Source organism: Marmota marmota, unplaced genomic scaffold (assembly GCF_001458135.2).
Source record: "Marmota marmota marmota unplaced genomic scaffold, marMar, whole genome shotgun sequence".
NCBI classification, from domain to species: Eukaryota; Metazoa; Chordata; class Mammalia; order Rodentia; family Sciuridae; genus Marmota; species Marmota marmota.
The window spans coordinates 13202637-13225779 of NW_026000169.1; the positions used below are offsets into that span (position 1 = coordinate 13202637).

A 23143-nucleotide genomic window follows, 5' to 3' on the forward strand; every position below is an offset into this window, starting at 1 on the left:
TCCATTGTGTATATATACCACAGTTTCTTTATCCATTCATCTGTTGATCGGTAGCTAGGTTGGTTCCATAGCTTAGCTAATGTGAATTGTGCTGCTATAAACATCAGTGTGGCTGTGTCACTGAAGTATGCTGATTTTATTTCCTTTGGATGTATATCAAGGAGTGGGATAACTGGGTCAAACAGTGGTTCCATTCCTAGTTTTTTGAGGAGTCTCCCATACTGCTTTCCAGAGTGGTTGCACTAATTTGCAATCCTGTTTATTGATTGGGTTATTTGGGGTTTTATTTTTATTTTTGGTTAAGCTTTTGAGTTCTTTAAATATTCTGGAAATTAATGTCTTATGTGTAGGCGGCAAAGATTTTCTCCCATTCTGTAGGGAGAAAATCTCTCTTTATGCTCTTGATGATTTCCTTTGCTTCGAAGAAGCTGTTTAGTTTGATATCATCCCATTTCTACCTCTTTTAAATAACTGAACAGACATTTAATGCATTCAAGGTTGACTAGCAGCCCAATTTGCCCTAGGCACCACCACCCTTTGTTCTCTAACTTTTAATATCTTAACACCAGGATTAAAATACTGGAGTTAATTGTGGGGGAGGCCTATTGATTTTCAAGTAAAGGTTAGAAACTTTTCAGATATACCCTGTGAATCTCCATCTAGCACCTGCTGTTTACTTACAAACTATTCTTCTGTTCAGTACATGTTGTTTTTCTTCCCTTGGGATGGAATATTTCATGCTAGAAAAAGCTATCGCTAGCCATGGCATTTTATTGACTAATATTCTGCTTTTTAAAAATGAGGACTCCTAGTTCACAAATGATGGAAATGGCTGTTTCCAAATTTTAAAGTGAAATGTACTTTGGAAATAATTTTCAGATTTTGTTCAGACATAACAAGATATTTATGTAAATAAAGAGCACAGACTCCAGGGCAGCTCACTATTCAATTTGCTTTTTGGTCAGGAGAAAATGCATGGTTTTCAAATGTCTCAAATAAAACTACTGAGTCCTTACATATATTTTGGACACTCAAAAATGTCACTTTATTCCTTAGGGTTCTATGTGGTAAAATGCTAAGGGAGAATAATTTCTTTCTTGACTTCTTTCATACGTGCTACTAGGATGTCTAAAAATGCACACCACAATCCTATATCCAAAGATGTGGTTCTCAAGCTAAATTCATGTTCATAAATCATACTCACTAAGGTTCCTAGAAAACTAGAAGGATGAACAGAGGCCAGCTTATCTGGGAAACCTCTCCTAAAGGCAAAAAAAAAAAAAAAAAAAAAAAACCACCAAAAAACCTAATCAAGAGCTTCCCCCTACCAATTTTTGTTAAAATTCATGATATCCCTTATCTGGGAAAATAAATTAAAATTTATTTAAAGTTAAAACAATTTTAAATATTAAAACTCAGTGTTTCCAAATAGATTGGAGGTCTGAGATATAAGTAGTGAGAATGATTTTTAACTGTAAAGTTATAACACTTGCTCTCTCTGAATACAGGTGTCATGAAAGGTTTGGCTTATTTGATATGGAAAGGGAACCTATGTTAAAAGAAAGGATGACTCTCAGAAAAACACCGGACAGTCCATTCAATCCCAGGACAATAGAGAAGAGCATGAGGAGTCCTCTGGTGCTGACATCCCCCCACCCTGTTCTCTGACTATCAGAGGCCAGTGGTGCCTATTCATGGACTTCAAACCTGCAGCTGCCCAGTGGTTGAAACTTACAGCTGCAACCTTGCATTTCATAACATGTATTTAAAAAATAGGATCATCACTGACAGGCAATGTGTAATCAGGCCTTTCTGCATTCAATGCAGTCACAGGTACCGTCTCCACTTGTAGACTAGGCTTACACTCTTAAGTATGTAAGTGGCTTCAGTGACATCAGACTGGAAAGAAATTTAAAAACTATTTAAGTGAATTGGCATCATGTGTCCCCAAAGTACCAACTTATCTACTGCTATGCACAGAACTAGCCCTCTCAGGTTTTTGTACTTACTCCTGATTTTCTTTTGCCACTTCATCTCATTGTAGAGATCTTCTGTTTGCTGAAAGAAGTCATTCACTTTGCTTCCTTGTTCATCCCTCTCAGTTGTATTGAACACACGGCACTTGGATTCACGAGTGAGGAACTCACAAATATTGGGGACAGGAAAAACGATTTGCTCCATGGTCCTGTCATGCCGAACAATCTGAAAACAATAATTTGGATTTGATTTTAGCCTTTTGCATACCCGAGTCTTAGACTATTATTTAATTTTCAGCATAAGTCTGTTTACTAATATTTTATGAATCCAGTATGAAAAAAATGTGCTGGCTTAAAATCCCTAAAATTGTCCTTTACTGTACTTTATTTTGCATTTTATCTTTAAATAAAATAAGAGCAATTAATTGACATAGTAGCATACTATATTACAAATAAGAAAAAATTAATCATTCATTCTGAGTTAGCATTAAAGTCTTGCCATCTATTTTTATTTTCATGAAGTACACCAGAGAATGAAGACTGTCTTAATTAGCAGGTGACTGGCTATCGCCTCAAACCCAGCCCTTAGCATATTTGTGTCTTGTTCCTGGTCTGTTCTTCCTGGAGAGGGCTCTTGGGTAACAAGTGACATTCAAGTGCATCCTCAGTTCTACAGGAAAAGGTGTTTCATATTATTAAAGTGTTCTCCTATACATGGCAAAACCTATTTTTGTAGGCACAACACCATTTTTAAGCATGTGCCCACACATGTATAGTCATTATTTTGGACACCCCTAATTGGTATTTGTGACCATTTATCTTTAGACCAAAAACGAGGCTGAATATTTTCACAAGGATTTACTATGTAACAAAGAATTTATGGAGCTTAAACTTCAAGGTTCATTTCAAGTCCTTAGGAATTAATAAGGATTGGTCTAAATACAGAAGAGTAATTTTATTTCCCTTTGCCATTGACTAGTTTGGGAGTGGGCATATGACCTAACTCTGGAAAATGAGGCATAAGAAGAAATCTCTAGGGGCATGGGGGTGGTGGTGGGGGTTTCTAGAAGATGTTACTTCCTAATAAAGGCAGAGAGTCACCTGGGACAAAATAATAATGGCCCCAAACCAAACACAGAAAACACAAGCTTTGTTTTTGTTTGTTTTTTTTAATACCCTGCACCCTCTTTCTTTTTGCTTAGAATAAAGGGTGGTATAAAGGTGTGGACCTTGAAACTCTGCAGCCTTGAGGCAAGGTGAAAGAAGAAACCTAGCAGAAGCATGAAAAGCCTACATACTTGAATCAGTTGTAGGAGTGCTTACACCTCCAGACCACCCATCAGATGATAACATGTTTTTGTTGTTTGAATAACTGTGAGTTGTTCTTCTGTTAAACTTATAATTGAAGATATCCTAAACAATATGTGGTCTCATCAAACTACAAGCTAGAATACTGACATAAAGCAAACAAGATGAAATTTAGTAGTGGTAAATAAAACTTCCTGCACATAGACTAAAAATCAATTATATAAAATAATTGGACATATACGGTATGGTAAGCAACCATCTGAAAAATTTTTAAAAAAGGTTTACTTGATTAAAAAGTGTCAAATACTAAAAAAATCTCAGGGTGCAATAAAGAAATGGAATCTTGATTATTATAAGACAAGCTATTCAGTCCCTTTATGAAATGTCATGTTTAATTCTGGTTGTCACATTTTACAAAGGGCACTGACAAACTGGAGGTATTACTGAAGTAAATGGGAATAACTTAACTGCAAAGAGCCAAATATGGTTGATTTTTTCCCACAAATCATTCAACAAATGCTTATTCAGTCATTAGGTGAGGAGCTTTGGGGAAATCAAAGTTGAAAACAATGTGAGCACCTATCTATAAGAACTTGAGGTTTAGCAATCATGACGGCTCTTCAAATGTTACCACCAAGCTACTATGTTGAGAGTGGAGGAAATATCCTCAACAGAGGGTAAACTTTATAATGAGCTAATGTAAATTCTTTGTTTAAGAAAAACCTTTCTGATTATTAGGGTTGTTCCAAATTAAAGCAATCTCCTTCAGAAGAACTGAGATCTCTGTTACACAAAGAATTTAAAGTAGAAGCAACATCACTACAGGGCAATTCCTTCCTAGACAGACACATAGACATAAGATACTTTCTATTTCCTAGGGTCATTAAGTCTATAATTTACAGATAAATTATTATCCTCAATAATATCAATTATTATAGTTACGCTCTGGATACAATATTTAGTTTTGGAAATACAAAGATAATTGAGACCAGTCCCTGTCTCAAACTGAAAACAAGTGAAATATACATAAAGCCAACAATACTCCAGTGTGATCTGCATTGAACTAACAGAAGGACTAAAGTGCTATGGAAACTGCTGTGGAAACCTGGGGGCGGGGGTGGAATTAGTGAATGCCTGGAGGAAGAAGGGGAGCCCCTTCTGAGAAGGTCATTTAAGCTGATTTTTGAATGAGCATGAGAACTGGTCAATGTGAAGAATTTATACCATCAACCCAGACCCCTCCTTTGAAACCTGGACTTCTATGTTGAATTTCATGGGTGTTTCACCCTCACCTCAAATTCAGTTTACCTAAGAATGAACAAATAATCTACCTTTTAACAGCAAGAATTCATTCTCTCCCAGGATTTCCATACATGACACCAACTGTTTATTCATCCTACAGCCCAGGGGGCATCCTTTTCCACACCATTTTACTAATTTTACACATGCGCTATAGTTTGGAACCCAAAGGTTCATGTGTTAAAAGCCATTCAAGGTAGTGAAACTTTGGGGAGTTTGGGACTAGCAAGAGGTCCTTAGACCTAAGGAATCATGCCTTTAAAGAAACAGAAGGTGTTGTTCTTGTCCTCTTCTCCTTTTGTTTTCTGGATGATGAGTGGTTTTGCTCTACTATGTGCCCCTGCCATGATGTACCACCCGCTACAGGCCCAAAAGCAATGGGTCCACCCAAACATGAACTGGAGCCTCAAAAATCATAAGACAAAATAAACCTTTTCTTTTTAGTAGTTAATTATCTAGGTACTTTTTTTTTTATAATAACACCAAAGCTGACTGATACAATGTACAATCCAAAATTAATCCCTGTCAGGATGTCTACATATTTCTCTGCATATAACTATACCTATGTGTGTGCAAATGTGTGTGTGCATATAGTTTGAAACCCAAAGTTTGGAGATGTGTGTGTGTGTGTGTGTGTATTTATCTATATATCTATATATATATTTGCATGTACATATATTCTCCAATCCAACCATCTTCAATACTACCATCTCTCACCTTTCCTATTATCATATCATCTTGTCTGATTCACCTGTCTTCTCTAATGCCTTCTCTTTCTAAATCTTTCTCCAAACAGCAACCAGAGTGCTCTTTTTGTAAGAACGTCCCCTCCCTGTGCTCTTTCACATTTTTTCTTCATTCCCTTTTTCTATTTGAAGTCCTCTTCCTGATCATTAGTAAAGAGAAACTTGTATCCAGTCTTTAATCTATTCTTGATGGCAGCCTTTTTAATGAAATCTATCCTGAAAAATTTCAGGCACAATTAATTGCTGTTTCCTCTGCATTTCCTTGAGCCTTGTTTATATACTTACTGCACAGAATTATCTTCCATATGTGTGAATTGGTAGTGAGTGCTCAGTAAACATTAACGGAATGAATTTATAGCTCTCTCCTCACTGCTGGGAATCAATAAAACCACCTCCAACAGTAGCTCTCATCTCTCATAGGTATAAACAACCCCCTCTGTCATCTGCCCACTCTGCCTGCTATTCCCTGATCTCTTCTAATCTCCTTGCTCGGTACTTTGGTTTCTGAGACCGTCCTCAGGACCTTCATGACTTGATGATCTATTTGTATTAATTCCTTCAGCCTCCTGACTCCCAGTTCCTAAGCACCAGATGTAGTGAGCAATATTTTGGCTCCAGATCCAGCTTCTGGGCTGCTCTAGGTCAAGTTTGACACCAAAGCTGTGGTACTGTTAATGCTTACAAATGTGAGCAAGGAACTCATTTTGCCACACAAAGTAATAATGCTCATTATTCCAAAGGTTTGGCAATAGTAAACAATAAGGTATGGTAATTATATATCCTGAGAGCAGTGATGCCCATCATGCATTCTGCTAAAGAATCAAAAATATCTGCCAAAATGAATGCACATATGAGTGTAAAAATTAGGACTGACAAGCATCAACTACTCTGCTCACTTCTGCCTGATTAGTTCTGCCAACTAGTATCAAAATGATACCATAGCTAGTAAATGACAGCCATATGGGTCTCCAAATATATAATGATAAATGCATTTTGACCCACACCTCCTGAACTCCCATTGGCCATTAAATAAAATTAAATAATATCTAATCTGAGGGGAGGAGTGGCAAGGGGTCAATTGATGCACACTGAAAATGGAAATTGTTGAGCCTTGCAAGTTAACAGTCATATGAAAACTTTATTAGTACCTTCTATATCTTCTACACTTCTATTTTCCTAAGACACACAGAGATCTCTTTTGCATTAAGCCTTCCACAATTTTAAAAAGTAACATTTTCTAGAATCATGACTTCTATAATATTTATCCTGTCTCTAAAATATCACTGCTCTGCAATGATTGTTTCTACAATCAAACAACAAAAATAAAATAACTCTATTAATTTTAGAAAACAATTTACATATAGTTCTGGCAAAGGAAGAAAAAAGATAACTTTGAAAGATATGCACCTCCATTTCTTATAGATCCTCTTTTAGTATATGCTTTTCAGTTTAAATCACTCAATGCTGCTTCATTGCTCTAGGAAAATATATGAAAATGGTCTCAAATAGGAAGTAAACATTTTTTTTTCACAGTTGGTCCCTTTCAAGAAATAGTAGATGGTTACCTCGATCTGGGCGGTGTGGTTGGCATAATATTTTAAGGCTTCATCTCCTTCATCTGGATCTGATCCCGGTTTGAGCATCTGCTGTAACAGTTTGTTGTGGCGGGCCAACTAGAGAGGGAAAAGGATAAAGGTTTGAGATATTTTCATTTCCCCTTTCCTGGTTCACACTTCAAAATTCCTTTGTCCATTTGTAGATACAACTTCACAGTCCTGGGGTAAATGGCAACTAGTTATATTTCAAGAAAGTAGGTCTATATTTGAAAGGCATGAATAATCAAGTCACTAAGGATCAGCTGTCAACATTTGTTAATTAAATTTACGTTTTCAATAAGTATATGATTGTGCCAGGAAAAAGAAATGTCCACAGTGATATGATACAGATGTAAATAATATTCCCTGTAATAAATTTAAACTACATTCACAGATCAAACTGCCTGATCAACAGTGCAATAGATCAGAGGGTAGTGGAAATAATATAAAGGGTAGCTTCCTGGTGGGCATAAGTAGTCCTGTGTATTTCAGAGGATTTCTCTTAAGGCATCTAATCAAAGTTTCCCATCAGTAGTTTTTACTGAAGTTCTTTGCTTTATCATCTTAAGTCTGTCAAAATTGACACTTCATGGGTATAGATTTCTATTTTACTGTAATTGAAACTGGGCATTTAAAAAAACAAAAAACTCATCTTAAATTATTTCAAGCTACTACTGTAAATCATTCAAGAAAATCATTTCCTGATTTTCACTACTGCTGTAGAAGTAATCTTTCTCTCTTATTTAAACGTTTAAGATATTTGCTGGCTTGTTCTCTTACTTTGTAGATAATTAGTACCTATTGCCTTTAGAAGTCTCTTTTATGGTTGTCTTGAACAATTCCTGAGACCTTGCAATGTCTTTAACCTTTCAAATGTTCTATTCCTCAAGTTCCCCAAGGATTGCTAGTGCTATTCTGCTATATAATTCTTTTACTACTAGCATAGTACACGTGTCTTTTCTGTGTCCTAAGCATTTTAAGTATATGATCTCACTTAATCCTACTAAGAAATCCTGGGGTACATACTATCATTATCACTAACTCATAGAAAATGTGAAACTTTTCTATAATAATATAACTAGAAATCAGTAGAGCCAGTATTAAACTCAAACAATATGGCTCCAGATTCTGTATTTTATCAACATTATAGAGCAATAAACAAGTTCTTCATTATTTATGAGATATTCATACAAATATTAACTAGACAGAATGGAGATACATTTGAAATAATAATCTAGGACCAATAAAACCAAATGAGTATTTTCCTTGGATGTGATAATTTGGTGAGTTAAATATTCATTCCATTGATGCCGCTCTAGAACAAATAATTTTTGAAATTATTATTTTAGAATTGACTTTCAGGAACATTTCTAAATCATTCAAGAAAATAATTTCCTGATTTTCACTTATATTTTATATTCAACTAAATGGGAATTATATAAAATTTTATTAGAAACCATAGTCATGGAATTTGTTGTGACTTATAGGTATTACGAAAAATCTAAATGAGTTTCAATGGATAAAATTATTGCCACCATTCAGGCACATTAGCGAGTGGCAAAAAGTGGACAGTTCATCAACGTAAAACTGGCATGATTTATTTAAATACTGAATCTAGGGCACAAGAAGAATTAAGGATATATTATGGTTTAAATCTGAAATGTCCCCCAAAAGCTCCTGTATGAAGGCTTGGTCTCCAGCTGATGGTGCTCTTGGGAGGTGGCAGAACCTTTAGGAGTGGGGGGCCTACCTGGAGGAAGTCAGGCTGCTGGGAGTGTGCCCTTGAGGGGAATCTTGGGACCTTGCCCCTTCCTACGATGCAAATAGTTTTGCTCCACCATGGCTTCCGCCATCATGCTCAGCCTCACCACAGGCATCCAGAGCAACAAGGCCAAGACTTGGCCTTGGACTGAAACTTCTGAAACTACAAGCCAAAATAAATCTTTCCAATTTTTAAGATATTTATATCAGATATTTTGTTATGGTGCTGGAAATCTATCACAGGCTGACTCTAAAATTACTGACATGAGCAATTAAGTTTAGAAATGTTATTTACTAAGAGAAAATACAAAGAAAGCAAATTTAGGGGCAGAAAGTCAGGATTTGGGTCTGGATACCTAGAAACTTTCAATGTCACCCTATAAAGGTGACATGGATCACACTGTTGGATAGGTTTGTCAAAAGTTCTAGGGAGAGGTAAGGGCTTGATTATATATTTAGGGTTGTCAGTGATAACAGTTATAGGAAACCATGGTCTAAGCCTCCACACTAGGCACCAAGAGACCAGCCTAAAACTCAACATGGAGTCAGTCATGCTAAAGCTCCATGGCATCAAACTGAAACTAAATTATCATTTGAACTTCCAAGAATTCAAGAGAAAGGTAAGAGCCAAATTCTCCAACAGGTCAATTTCAATCTGTGTGACAATGAAGTTCTCTTTATTTTACTTTTTGCTTTTTAGTTCTATTTTAATCTTTTCTGAGTAATATGAAGTAACCTCATGTCAACCAGTCAGTTGTTTTTCTGTTGTCTATTTCCCTGCTCCTGTGTTACAGGGAGAGTAACTTTAAATGACCAGTCCACTTTTTGTTCTTCATCCCTGTTTTCCTCACCCCTGTTCTGTTGATAAAACCAATCTCTTTGCATTTATTCAACTTTATAAAGAATAAGTACTTCCCAAGTCTAGGAAAAGTATTTCCTGTGTCTAGAATCACAAATAAAGCTAATCAAGATTTCTAAATAAAATCTGCTATAATTTTGTTTTTTGATGTCACAGTATGGCTGACATTTAAAATCATGAACCTCAGTGAGATCATCAAAAAGTGAGTTTAGACCAAGAAAAGAGCTCCATGGAATCCAAAAGAGATAAAGAAGATAAAAACCATTGTCAAAGAAGAGTGAGAAAGCTGGGTAGGCATGCAGACACAAAATAGTGCAATGGAACTTCTGGAAGCCAAGTGAAGAAAGAATTTCAAGGTGGAGGGCAGGACCATGGGCATCAAATGCTGCTGATAAGCAAATGGAATGAAGCCTGAGAAGTGTCATTTTGTTTGATAACTGATAAGCTTGATAGCAGCAATTCCAGGTGGTGAGGGAAGAAAAGTGTAGTGAGTTTATGTAAGAATGGGAGGAGAGGAGATAAAACCAGTGAGTGTGAGTACAGGAAACTCTTGAGGACCACTGCTTTGGGGATAGCCAAGGAATAGCTTGCAGAATAGTCCGAGTTTACTGGAAACTCTGCAAAAATTTTTGCACTGGATTTCGGATTTCATTGATACTGGGCAGGACTGATCATTTCACCAGTCCTACTTTGCCCCCCAAATTTGGTTTTCCTAGATTCAAGCGTTCACTTGCAGGAACACTTTTAATTTTTGGGCTAGCTAGACAAGGAGAGGGGCAAAAGGGAGCTTTTGTTTTTAAATATAGGAAATGTCAGGCTTGATTTTGAGAGAACAGGAACAATTACTGGAGTGCTGTCAGGGAGTGTGGAATGGTCCAGCACTAAGTGGAAGGCTTTGCCTTAGAAAATGCACCCCAGAGACAGCAGAGATTTGCAGGAGCAGGGGCTAACTGTGACAGTGGGAACACAGAGGAGACATTTTCTGGTTACTTTTATTTTCTTGGCAAAATAGGAGGCTAATAATGAGGATGAAAGAGGAGGCACTGGATATTTAATGAAGCAAAGGTATGAAGCAGTCAGATAAGGAAAGAGAAGGGCTTGGGGAATATAGTAGGAGTGTCAAGAAGCCTCAAGGGTCTCCTTTCTGTATGGTCACAGTAAGAACAGTGAGCATGTTTGTAGGGTTCTCTCCAGTGACATTCAGCTGTCTGGGTGCAGGCATGCAGGAGACAGAAAGTTGTAACTAATGAGATTTGTGGTTTGGCTGGATGAGGTCAACACCATCAAAAAAGACAACAGGAACTAGGAGTCTATGCAAGGAATTTAAACAGGACTATGGAATCTAAGCTGAATGAAGGAGGAAGTGAAGCCAGGAGGGACAATAAAAAGATGATAGAATCAATGAATTGTAGCTTCTAATGTGGTTTTTAAAAGGGGTAGTAACTGGGGAACTAGAAGGAAGTACAAGTGAGGCAGAACTAGTCCAGGTGGAATATTTGCAATGGAGCTTATTGACAGTGAGGGCTCACTGATTGGTAATGATGAGTTGCAGGTACACCCATATGGCTAAATGTGTCTCACATCTCCTTCCCAAGCTGTTTGGATCCACAAGTCTCCCACCTGGAATACTACAATAGCCTTTCCCCCCGCCCCATTTTAAAAATTGATTCTTTTTAGTTATACATGGTAGTAGAATTCATTTTGATAAAATTATACATGCATATTTATATCTTATTCTAATTAGGATGTCATTCTTGTGGATGTACACAGTGGTGGGATTCACTTAGGTTTTTTTCATATAAGTACACTGGAAAATTATGTCAAATTCATGCAATAGCCTTATAACAAGTCTCCTTGCTTCACCCTTGTCCTCTTGAGACTAGTCTTAACACAGGAGCTGAGCTGATCCTGCTGGTCAGATTATGTCTTTTTCCTACCCAGAACCCTCACATGACTATTATCTGAGAGCCAGAGACATGTCCTCATAATAGCCCTCTGACATTCCTACACCTCTCTTCTTCTACCTTCCCCCTGGTGACTCAGTCCCAGGCATACTGGTCTGCCAACTGTCCCTTCTACCCAAGTAGCATGTTATCAACCCAGGGTCTTTGCAGTTGCTATTCTGTTCTGGATTCTTTTCCTTTAGACACCTGCATATCTTGCTCCCCTGCCTACTTCTGGTTTCCTTTTCAATATTGTCTTGCCAGTAACCAAGCTTGAAAAGATCAACCCACCCTCCGCCTGCCTCCCCTGCTACATTGAACCCCATTTCCTGCTTTAGTTTTCCCCATAAAACATTATCATCTGACAGTATATTTTGTAATGGATCTGTTCATTAACTCTCCCCCTTCAAGAACGTAAGTTAGGAAAAAAAAAAAAAAAAAGAAAAGAATGTAAGTTAGGACGTGATTTTCATTTGATTCATTCAATGTTACATTTCCAAGGCTTAGAACAGTGTCTTACACATAGTAGGTGCTCAATGCATATTTTTAATCAATTAAATGTAAAATCAGAACTCTTTAAAACTTAGTTGACAGCTTCTTAAGGTAAAGTAACTTAGTGACCTCAATATTTTTTCATTAATTTATTAAAAAGCTTTTACTTCTTTACAGTTACTTTATGTTATTAAAATTACTAAAATTGTTTGAAGAAAATAATTCTATTTTATGCACCATAACTAATGGTAAAGAAACCCATAGAAAAAATTTACATTTAGTATACTTTGCTTAGCAGAAACATTTTAGAACCTCTCTTCTTTATGCAGTCTTAATGAGATAATTTACATTTATTTTGTTTTACTGCAGATATAAGGCATTCTAAAAGGCACTTTAAAAAAGCTTCTAGGCCTTCTTGTACATGTTCAAAGTCTTAAGCAACATTTTCATTCAGGGTTGTATAAGTTTGCTACACATATCTTGGAAAATTTCAAATATGTAATTTTTAAAAAACAATAAAAAAGAAAAATAATTCCAGCATTTTTTCATTTTTTTAATTTCTCTTGACTTTTTTAAGAATTTATTTTGAAGTTTCATTTTATACAGGAAATAGGCTTAACACCAATAAGTGAACTTAAGAACTAAGACCCCAGGAGCCTTCCCTGGTTGGAAAAAAAAAAATTCCTTTATGTGCCACAAATCCTGCTTCTGGGTTATCCTATTTTCTTTTCTTTCTTTCTTCTTCTTCTTCTTTTTTTTTTTTGCTAACCCCCTGCCCCCTCCCTTCCCTTCCCACCCCTTTGCCCTATCTAGAATCCATCTATTCCTCCCATGCTCCCTCTCCCTACCCCACTTTGAGTCAGTCACCTTATATCAAATATTCGCCATTTGTTTTTTTTTTTTTTTGATTGGCTAACTTCACTTAGCATTATCTTCTCCAACTGCATCCATTTACCTGCAAATGCCATGATTTTATTCTCTTTTAATTGCTGAGTAATATTCCATTGTGTATATATGGCAATTTTTTAATCCATTCATCTACCACAAATCAAAACTACTCTAAGATATCATCTCACTCCAGTCACAATGGCAGCTATTATGAAGACAAACAACAATAAGTGTTGGTGAGGATGTGGGGAAAAAGGCACACTCATATATTGCTGGTGGGACTGCAAATTAGTGCAGCCAATATGAAAAGCAGTATGGAGACTTCTTGGAAAACTTGGAATGGAACCACCATTTGACCCAGCTGTCCCTCTCCCCAGTCTATACCCAAAGGACTTAAAAACTGCATACTACAGGGACACAGCCACATCAATGTTTATAGCAGCACAATTCACAATAGCCAAACTGTGGATCCACCATTTTTTTTTCTACCTGTTCATCTTTTATATTCTTTGCCACTGAGGGTCATTCTTGACCAAGCAGCCTGCTTGCTTGTCTCTGTTCTGCATTGACACGGTGCCCCCACATTCCTATATCATAAAACTTATCATATTTTATCTTACTCACTTTTATTTCTCTCCAGTGGGCTGTGATATTCTTAAGGAAAAGGGCCTGGTCTTATTCATTTCGGTATTCTTAGAGCCAGAAACAAAACTTGGTTCATAAAATAGGCTCAATAAATACGTCTTGAATCTGGCTAATTAATGACATATATCTGTGTGTTAAAGTTAAGCAAGGGCTCAATAAATTCTGTTTCTACCTCTATAAAGAGTAAAGGTGAATAAATCTGATTAGAAATCAGATGATAATTCCCAGAAAAATGCTTTAATGTTTTTTCTTGCTTGCTTATGATTATTGATGTGCGTATATCCCTTCTGGTAGGTTGTAAGTGATTTAGGCAACAGCTATATGGCAGCCCAACCTTAGTGATTGTGAAATGCATGAAATGGTATCAATATAGAGTATTTTTTGGTACAAATTTATAATTTGCTACAAATGCAACTTCTCAGAGACCAATTAACATATGCCCATTAGTTGCCAAAAAATTTAAATTCCTTTGTATGCAATTCTATTAAAAGTATTCTACAGAATAACAGTACTGCCAACCAAAGGCAATCAATTTTCTTAATGATGGACTCTTTTGCCACATTTGTTATTATGCCCTGCCATGTACCCTTTTATATAACATTAAAACAACAACAAACACAGCATCCAAAGAAGAAATAGTATTATTATTACTATATGTTCTGAAAAAAAAGGTAAAAAAATGGTTAGTTCCTGGACTGTTTGGCACATCGTGGAGAGATGTCACAGTAAGAAATCTCAGTAGGAAATCTAATTTAAACCCTAATTAAAAACTGAAAAACAGGTATGAAGATATTCAAGGGCTATGCCTTATGACATCCAACTTGACTATTGACAGAGACGCTCACAACAGTACTTGGAATTAGCTGATGTCACTATATAGTATGGTCCAGAAAACTAAAATCAATCAATATTAGTAATTATGAGAGTCTGAACCTGCACAGCTGCCCTGAATGTTAACAAGAATGATATCGTAGGTAGGAAACCCCTGGGTCCTAGAACTACTTGTGATCCACATGAAAATAATTGCCAAAATAGTAGCAATTATTTTATATATGGGAGGGAAATGATGTCTAGGTTTTGCATGCATAGTTAGTATATAGTGCCAAAAGAATTCTGCCCAAATGAACACTTATTAGGCTATTATCACAGATAAGAAAACCAGGCCTGGGATTGCTTATCAACTACCATAATGACTGGTTTTGGTGAGTGTCCCCCTAAAGGGGACATGCGCCGCTGTGTTAAGGTTTGGTTCTCATGTGTCACACTACTGGGAAGCAGTGGAATCCCTTTTTTTTTGGTCCTGGGGATTAAAACAAGGGGGAGTTTTATCACTGAGATATATATCCAGCCCTTTCATTTTTTATTTTAGACAGTCTTACCAAGTTGCCCAGGTTGGCCTTGCACTTGTGATCCTCCTGCCTCAGTCTCCAGAATGCCTGGGATTACAGGTGTGGCTCACCATGCTGGCAAGGTGGTAGACTCTTTAAGAGGTGAAGCCAAGTGGGAGGTCTTCAGTCATTGGAGGAGCATGCCTTTGAGGATATTGGGACCCCAGCCCCTTTCCTCTTCCTCCTTTTCAGGTGCCAGCCATGAAGTGAACAGGCTTCATTCTGGCACATGATCCCCACCATAATGGCTGCCTCACCATAGGCCAAAGTAAGGGGACCAGTGGATCATAGAGTGAAACTCCAAAACTGTAGGCCAAAATAAATCTTTCTTCTTATAAGTTGATCATTTCAGGTAGTTTGTCAGGAAAGCTAACACAATAATATTAAAATATATAACAAAATATAATACAATAAGTGAGCAGATATATGTATATATATATTGCAATATAATAAATGGGTAGGCCAAGTGCAGTGGTGCATGCCTGTAAGCCCAGTGGCTCAGGAGGCTGAGGCAGAGGATCATGAGTTCAAAGCCAGCAATGGTGAGGTGCTAAGCAACTCAGTGAGACCCTCTCTCTAAATAAAATACAAAATAAGGCTGGGGATGTGGCTCAGTGGTTGAGTGCCCCCTGAGTTCAATCCCCAGTACCTAAAAATAAATAAATAAATAGGCAAATATAGATATTATACATATATATGTGCATCTGTATATTTGTGGGGGTGAGGAAGGAATCGATAACACTGGCAGAGAGTTAGCCTTGTGAAAGAATAAAAACATATCCTCCAAAGGTGAATACTGCTAAGGAGAGGTAAGGATTCCTTCATTATTTGTTGGAGATAATCATGCACCTCCTTATCAATCATGATACATCTGTCATTCAGTTAAATATAAATGCAACTAAATAGGAGTAAAAACACATGTGTGTGCATTTATACACAAATACACACACATATATCTACAACAGAGTCTTTGGAGAATATCATGCATTTTTAAATTCAAAAATGGGAAATAAAGATGACAGATTTGAGGTTTTCATTTTTGCTGACATCCTTTATTAAAACATTTCATATTTATCTTCTTACCATGAGGATTTTAATGTTCATTAATGTTGATATAGATACATATGAAATATATATCAAGAAATGGTTTCTGAATGATACTGAACAATAATTATTCCTTGGTACTTCTGTGTTCTACTTTTACTAATTGGTAAAACTGTGACACAGCAACTTGCTGCTCAAAGATCACAAAGTGACCTGGGGCCTGAAGTTAGAATAATTGCCTTATGTGTTTAGGCTAATAATTGTGCAATGCTTTCAAACAGAACACCATTCCCATTTGAAGTAGAGATAAATGAGCAGAAGAAGGTATAAATTAAGGTTTTACCTATTCTTGCATATATAATGTATATAAACCCCTCTGTTTTCAAAACATCTGGGGTATTCTTTTTCCATCTAATTTTGTGATCCTGTTATGTGCAAAGCTCAGATTTGACTAGTGTGGTATTATAGGGATAAAATATATTTTGTTCTTTTAAAACAAACTGATTTCCAGGAATTGGAGAAATTAAATCAATTATAGCCATGTGATTAATATGAGGTTAAAAAAAAGAAAGCGGGGGGCAGGATTACTAAGAATCACATTTGTTTTGGTGCCACCAGGGAAAGAATCATGTAGACATATACCTGATAAAGAAAGGTCTTAAAGAATGAATAAAATGCCCACAGGCAGAAAGGAGAAAGGAGAGGATCGCATGAGAATGTCCTTCTGCACAAAGAGAGGGATCTGCATGAACCAAGTCATGGAGGATGGTAAGAAGAGTTAGGACCAGAAAGAGAATTTGAAGCCATACTAAATGTTTAAGTGGAGAATACTGCCATGGGTGGAACTGTATCCAAAGCAACCCCAAAAGATCCACTCACATCCTAAACCCTCGTATCTATGAGTATGATCTTATTTGGAAATAGGGTCTTTGTAGCTGTAATCAAATTAAGATGAGGTCATTTTGGAGTAGGGTGAACCCTCACCCATTAACTAGTATCCTTAGAAGAGGAAAATATGGGCTCAGACAGACACATGAGGAATAGAGTCATGCGACAGAGGAGACTGGAGTGATGGGGGCCTTGGAACACCAGCATTACTCCATACACTAGTGCCTTTACCAAAACAAATGTGATTCTTGGGAGTCGTTAAAACAAGTCAATAGGGGCCAAGAACAGCCAGCCAACAACGAAACTGGGAAGGGACAAAGAAAGACCCTTCCCTTGAGCCTTCACAAGACCATGGGCCTGTCAACCCCTTCATTCAGGACTTCCAGCTTTGAGCACGGTGAGGCACTGTCTGCTGTTTTGAGCTACCAGTTTGTTCTGGTTTGCTATGGCATCCCTAGAAAGCCAGCACAAATACAAACCATAAAGGAATTCTCCTCTTAACTGTGACAAGATGAAATGAGATTGTCTTTACCATCCCTTTCTCTGATATTAATAAGCGAATTATGGATCACAGAAGATCCATTTGGGAATGGTACCATCTGTCCAGAGCTGCTCTCAATGCTGAGAGTTCCTTTATATAGAACACAGCCCAAAGAAGTAATGATTCTTCCAGAATGTTGATGCCAGAATCACTAGTCTGTTAGGAGTAGGGTCAAAGTCATGTTAAGAAGAAGAAAAGGGCTTTCTCACATAAGACTGAACTGTGTGGTCTCAGCAGGTCTCAGTCACATGGCAGGGGGGTCACTTAGAAGGAAAGTAGCTTCAGGCACTTCTGGTAGAAAGGAACACATTTCTCCCACTTGCCAGCAGAGCCTGGATGGCAGGAACACTCGGTTGCATCCAGCAGAAGTCTGAGGTTAAAAAAGGGCAGTGAGCAAGGACCCTTCTCAAGGAGGAAATGTGGAGTTCCCTAAAAGAGAGAGATGAGACCACAAGAGAGGTGAGGAGGAGAAGAAGAGTGGAGAGAAAGGGTGGGGAAGGATATTAAAGACAAGATAGGAGAAGCAGAGGAAGGCCCTGACTTTTCACCGAAGAGTACAGTGGAAGGGGTTAGTTGGAAACAGTAACTAATCTCATTCTTAAAAAGTTATTTCTCATCCTTTTTTCCTTTTCCAGACATACTTTTCCCTAGTCAAACACAGTTGTCCACATTGCCTTGAGCAGATTTGGGGTTGCAACTGGAATAGGACAGAAACAAATGACATTTTTCTGGACTTCCAAACTAAGCTCTTGAGAATCCAAAGAGAAAGCCCCAAGGACAGCATGACAAGAGGAAAGGGTGGCCATGGATGAGAAAGAGAAGGATCATTCTGAGAAATTTGGTCTGACAAACTTTGGAAAAAGACAGCTGTGGCTCAGTGGCAGAGCACTTTCCTAGCATGTGTGAGGCACTGGGTTTGATCCTCAGCACCACATCAATAAATACATGAATAAATAAATAAAATAAAGTTATTATATCCATTTATGACTAAAAATATTTTTAAAAAAAAGCTGTGGATGATTCCTGGACCAAGAGAATAAAGGGCCAAGACCCCAAGGCAAGTATGAAACCTCAGACATCTCAGACTGCTTTTTTCTCATTTCTCCCCACCCCTGCCTCCCTCTCTCTCTCACACACACACCCCTCTAGGGATATACAGAGGAACTGGTCCTTCCCTTCCTCCAAGCACAATTGGAGGAGAGACCCTGGAACACCAGCATTACTCTATACACTAGTGCCTGTACCCAAGGAGTATAATACATAAATAATTCCACCATGAGCATTAGGGATCAGTTATTAGTTCCATTATAGCAATGGCCAAACATAGACAAAGATATGTGCAAAATAACAAGGAATTCAACAAAATTTTTTTTAAAATGTTTTTCAACTAACTCCTGATTTTTCAGATGAACTAGACTGCTACTCATTAATACCTATCTTATATTTCAGCTAATCAGTAATTAATTGGTGATTATATGAAATAAATGGCTTATGATATAGGGCAAAGCAGGAGAAAAAAAAAGACAAAGACAATGACCCTCAAGAAACAATGCATTTTTTAAAACAATTTAAGGCAGTTTTCAGTAAGTAAACTATCTTTGTAATAGGTTTCTGACATAAAGCTTACAAAGTGTTGTGATGGAGAGTGTAGTTTTCTTACTGATTGTTAATGCTGTTTTTAATAAAAGTGTGTCTCTGGGGCTGCTGCATAGGAATCATCTAGAAACTGTTGGAGATGCAAGTCCTTAGGCACCTCAGACCTTCCCAATCAGAAACTCCAGGGGTGGGGTTAAGGGTGCAGTCATCTGCTTCAATAACCGACTGCCTAATAATAGTAGATCTTATCATCAGAAGCAATTTGGATTCTGGACGAAAAATCCACCATTCTCTTAATAAATTAAACATAAAAGAATCAATGTTTTCAAAGGAGTTTTTTCCTTTAAAACATAAGAAAAATGCAAATATTTAGAAAATCTTACTGTAAGACACACTTTTTAAAATAAAAATTTGAGCCATACATATAAAATGTTTTGCACTTAATTTTTAAGAACTAGTGATCACTAGTAGCTACAGATTTCCAAATTCATGTTGCTCTTTGTAAATACTTCTGTACTAAAATGGTAAAAATTACTTTAATCTCATTAAAATTTTAGTTTATAAAATATATAATATATTAAGTATGTTAGTTTATTAGTTGGTTTATTTTTATGAAAAGACTAGATGAACAAATTTTTGTCTTGTAAACCAAGTCTTCCCCCTACAATTATTTAAGACAAATTAATTCTTTATTTCCAGTTTTCAAGTAAAACAGGTCATATCTTTTCTGACTTCTAGACTTTAGAACTTACTTATAATTTTATATTTTTATGCAAATTTTAATGAAGTATAATGCCTAATTCCTTCTGATATCATCAAAATAACATAGATTAATAATTTGGAATGAATAAAACTACATGAAAACAAATAATACATGTAAGTCATCTTATCTGAAATCAGTATTTTAATATTGCAAATTTGTTAATGTTGCAGTGCTATTCTTCACAAAACTTAAAAATGTTTTAAGATGAGAAAGCAAGAGCATTAACATGCAATTCTGGCATGTGTGAAGTTATCCAAAAGACAGATATTAAGAGAAAGCAAGTGATCTTTGGGAACCCCACAAATGACAAACACTTGGAGCTTTTGGTTTTTGACTTGTAGAATTGATGAAAGAGGTAAATTTTTTCTACCTTATTTCTTTCTGATGTAACTAAAGGTAAATCTTTGAAATTTCTAGGCCTCTCTCTTTCCATATAGGAAGTAATGCATTAGAAAATGCAGATCTACAGATCCAGAGATGAGAGGATAATGTTACCTGAGCTGCTTCTTTAGCATCCAGAAAAAAGCTTGCTGGTTACTTCCAACCCATGTCCCCTTCCTCATGGTTCTTCAAATGTGGTCTGGGAAATACTAACAAATCACAAGGACCTTTCTGCACAGTAATTCTCAAGAGTGATGCACTGGTGTGAAATACTCTTTATTTGATGTTGGTGTGTCACCCTCACTTCGAATATAAATCTCAGGTCAGGCATGGTGACACAAGCCTGTAACCCCAGAGGCTTGGGAAGTTGAGACAGAAGGATCGTGAGTTCAAGGCCAACCTCATCAAAAGCCAGGCCCTAAGCAACTCAGTGAGACCCTGTCTCTAAATAAAATACAAAAGGTATGGGGATGTGGCTCAGTGGTCAAGTGCCCCTGAGTTCAATCCCCTGTGCCCACCCCAAATACTTAAGTCTCAGAAGGATAGGGATTTTGTTTTGTTAACTACTGTACTCCATGCATCTGAAACCATATCCAGCACAGAACAGTTGCTTAATATTTATTGGATAGATGGATGGACGGTAGGAATGGAGTATTTTTTGTATGTTTTGTTTGCATATTTGTTAATTCATTTAAGTGGTATATGTGTTTTACATTCCAAAAGAGACTGATTTTTAGAAAACAATAAGTGGTCATATTCTATGTAAATGGGAAAAATATTTTAATTCCCATTTCTGGAATAAACTAGACATCTACTTACAAAACTAAATAAGAAGGATGGCTTTGCTTATCTTTTCCAAAACATTTAGATTCTTTCACTGTTTTTTAGTTGTTGCATTTTCTAGTTGTATTTTCTTTGAAGCAATCACCAAGAGGTAAAGAAAGCAATCTTTTGGGGGTCTTTGACCCATTAAAATAATTTTGTGGTTGACTGGGAAAACTTAGAGAGCCTTTGCTCTCCGAGTAATTGCTGTAGTGAGTGGGCTTATTTATACTGACAAATTATTTCTGGTTCTACTGCGGACCTTTCATAGCAATGCATTCAAGTTTTTTGACCTTCTTATGTCTCATTTGCCTACCTGTGAAGTAACAATAATATCTACAATAATCTCAGAAAATTGCTGGAGGATCAATACTCCTAATGCTCTTAATTTCCCAACCAACAGGGCTCAGAGAAGAGCCCTGGATTACTATCCTCTCCATGAGAAACCTCTTCTAGGAATGAGTCAATTGCTTTTGGGTTGCTCATAGTCTTGACAAAGCCACTTTAAAGTGGGTTAATTAAAGGCTCGAAGTTAATAATGATGAGTTCTACAAAGATTCTCCCACTGCTCAGGAATCCAATGTGAAGTGCAGAAATTAGCCAGATGTAAATCGGGGGTGTAATATGAAGGGCTGAGAAGAACCACTGCGAGATAATTTTCAGGAACTTTAAACTGAATTGCTTGAAAGCATTTCAACCGTAGGTTTCTTCAGCTTTCTATTTCTGCATCACGCCAGACTGAGAAATATCATGCCATTGCTTCTCTATGTTTAACTGTCTAATAGCTGCTAAAAAAAAAGGTCAGCTTTTGTTCGACAGAGTGGTTTCTAAAGGGAGAGAATTACTGCTCAAATGAACTTCTGCATTTCAAAGGCAACTCTAATAAAGAAGGGAAATGAGGTGGCAAGGTGAATCTCAACTCCAAGTAAGGATTCAGATCAGTTGAGTCAAACTGAAAAGAGACAAAGAAGTTTAAACAGATGCATTCTGATACTTGCTCATTCTGTGACATCCAACACCCTCTTAAATGTTACCTAATCATCCAGAAGTTAAATGACCCAGGTTGCAAATGAAAAGACCATGGGAGGGCAAGTCACAAAAGAAGGGGAAGAAAGATAAAATTTAGGTAAGTTCACATAGCAAAACTGATTTCCCTTCCTTAAAAAAGGTATAGCTAATTAATAAATAAGGCATTTAAGGATATAGGCACTGAACATAAACATATTGGTAGTAAGATACTGCCTGCATTATAAGTTTCTTTTTTCTTATTTATTTTTATTTCTTACATACATGACAATAGTGGAATGCATTACAATCATAATTATCCATTCACAGCACAATTTTTCGTATCTCTCTATATAAAGTATGTTCATGCCAAATGATGCCATTATACATGAGCTCTCTTTTTTTTTTGCATTACAATTCTTAATATACCTTTATACCACAATTTATCATACTGCATTATAAGCTTGTTTGTTACAATGTAACGAGGTCATGAATTATCTGTAAATGAAAATATTATTATCATTGTTAGGTCCATAAAGTACTTTATGTATGATATTAACATAACATAAATATTCTCTTCTCCTGAACCAAAAACAAAAAAAAATACTTTTTTTATCCTTATAATTTTATGCCACCATGAGATAAATTCAATAATTAATGTGTGTCTTGCATGTTCATTCTAAAATATTTAACAAATCTTTGTTGTGTGCCAAGTAATGCTCCAGGCATTGCAGTTATAAAAGCAAACGAAACAGATAAAAGCTCCTGCCCTCAAGGAACTAACTTTCTGTTGGTGTAGGAGACACAAATAAACGCTCATTCTACCAAAATATGAAAGTTCTAAGAAGAGAAGAGAGCAGAGGATGGGAGTAAGGATTGGGGGTGCACGTGAAGCCTGCTATTTTAAATAACATAGTCACAGACCATTTTCACAGAAATTTAAAAGGCAGAACCAATAACAAGTTTAAAGACCCAAGGTGGGATTATGGTTCTTGGTTTCAAAGCGCAGCCATGAGACCATTGTGGCTTGAGCAGAGAAAGTAAGGAGGAAAGCACCAGAGAAGTGATGGGGAGGGGCCAGGTCATACTGGGAGGCTTTTGAAGGCAATGTGAAATTTGATTTCTGCTGAGAAACTGGAAGTATTCGAAAGTGTTGAGCAGAGAGGTAACATAATCTGCATTATATTTTTAAGGGTTCATTAT

The 23143-nt window shown here is 36.8% G+C and overlaps 1 protein-coding gene across 8 annotated transcripts in view; it reads right to left on the reverse strand.

The window, feature by feature from the left end:
• The window catches only part of Itpr2 (inositol 1,4,5-trisphosphate receptor type 2), a 484436-nt gene that overhangs the window by 94172 nt on the left and 367121 nt on the right, over positions 1–23143 (reverse strand). For all 8 annotated transcript variants that reach the window (XM_048787344.1, XM_048787341.1, XM_048787343.1 and 5 more), the window contains 2 exons: positions 6895–7002; positions 2010–2202 (listed from right to left, as the gene is read on the reverse strand). In XM_048787344.1, the coding sequence (XP_048643301.1) occupies positions 2010–2202; positions 6895–7002 (301 nt within the window). The remainder of the gene's footprint in view (positions 1–2009; positions 2203–6894; positions 7003–23143) is intronic.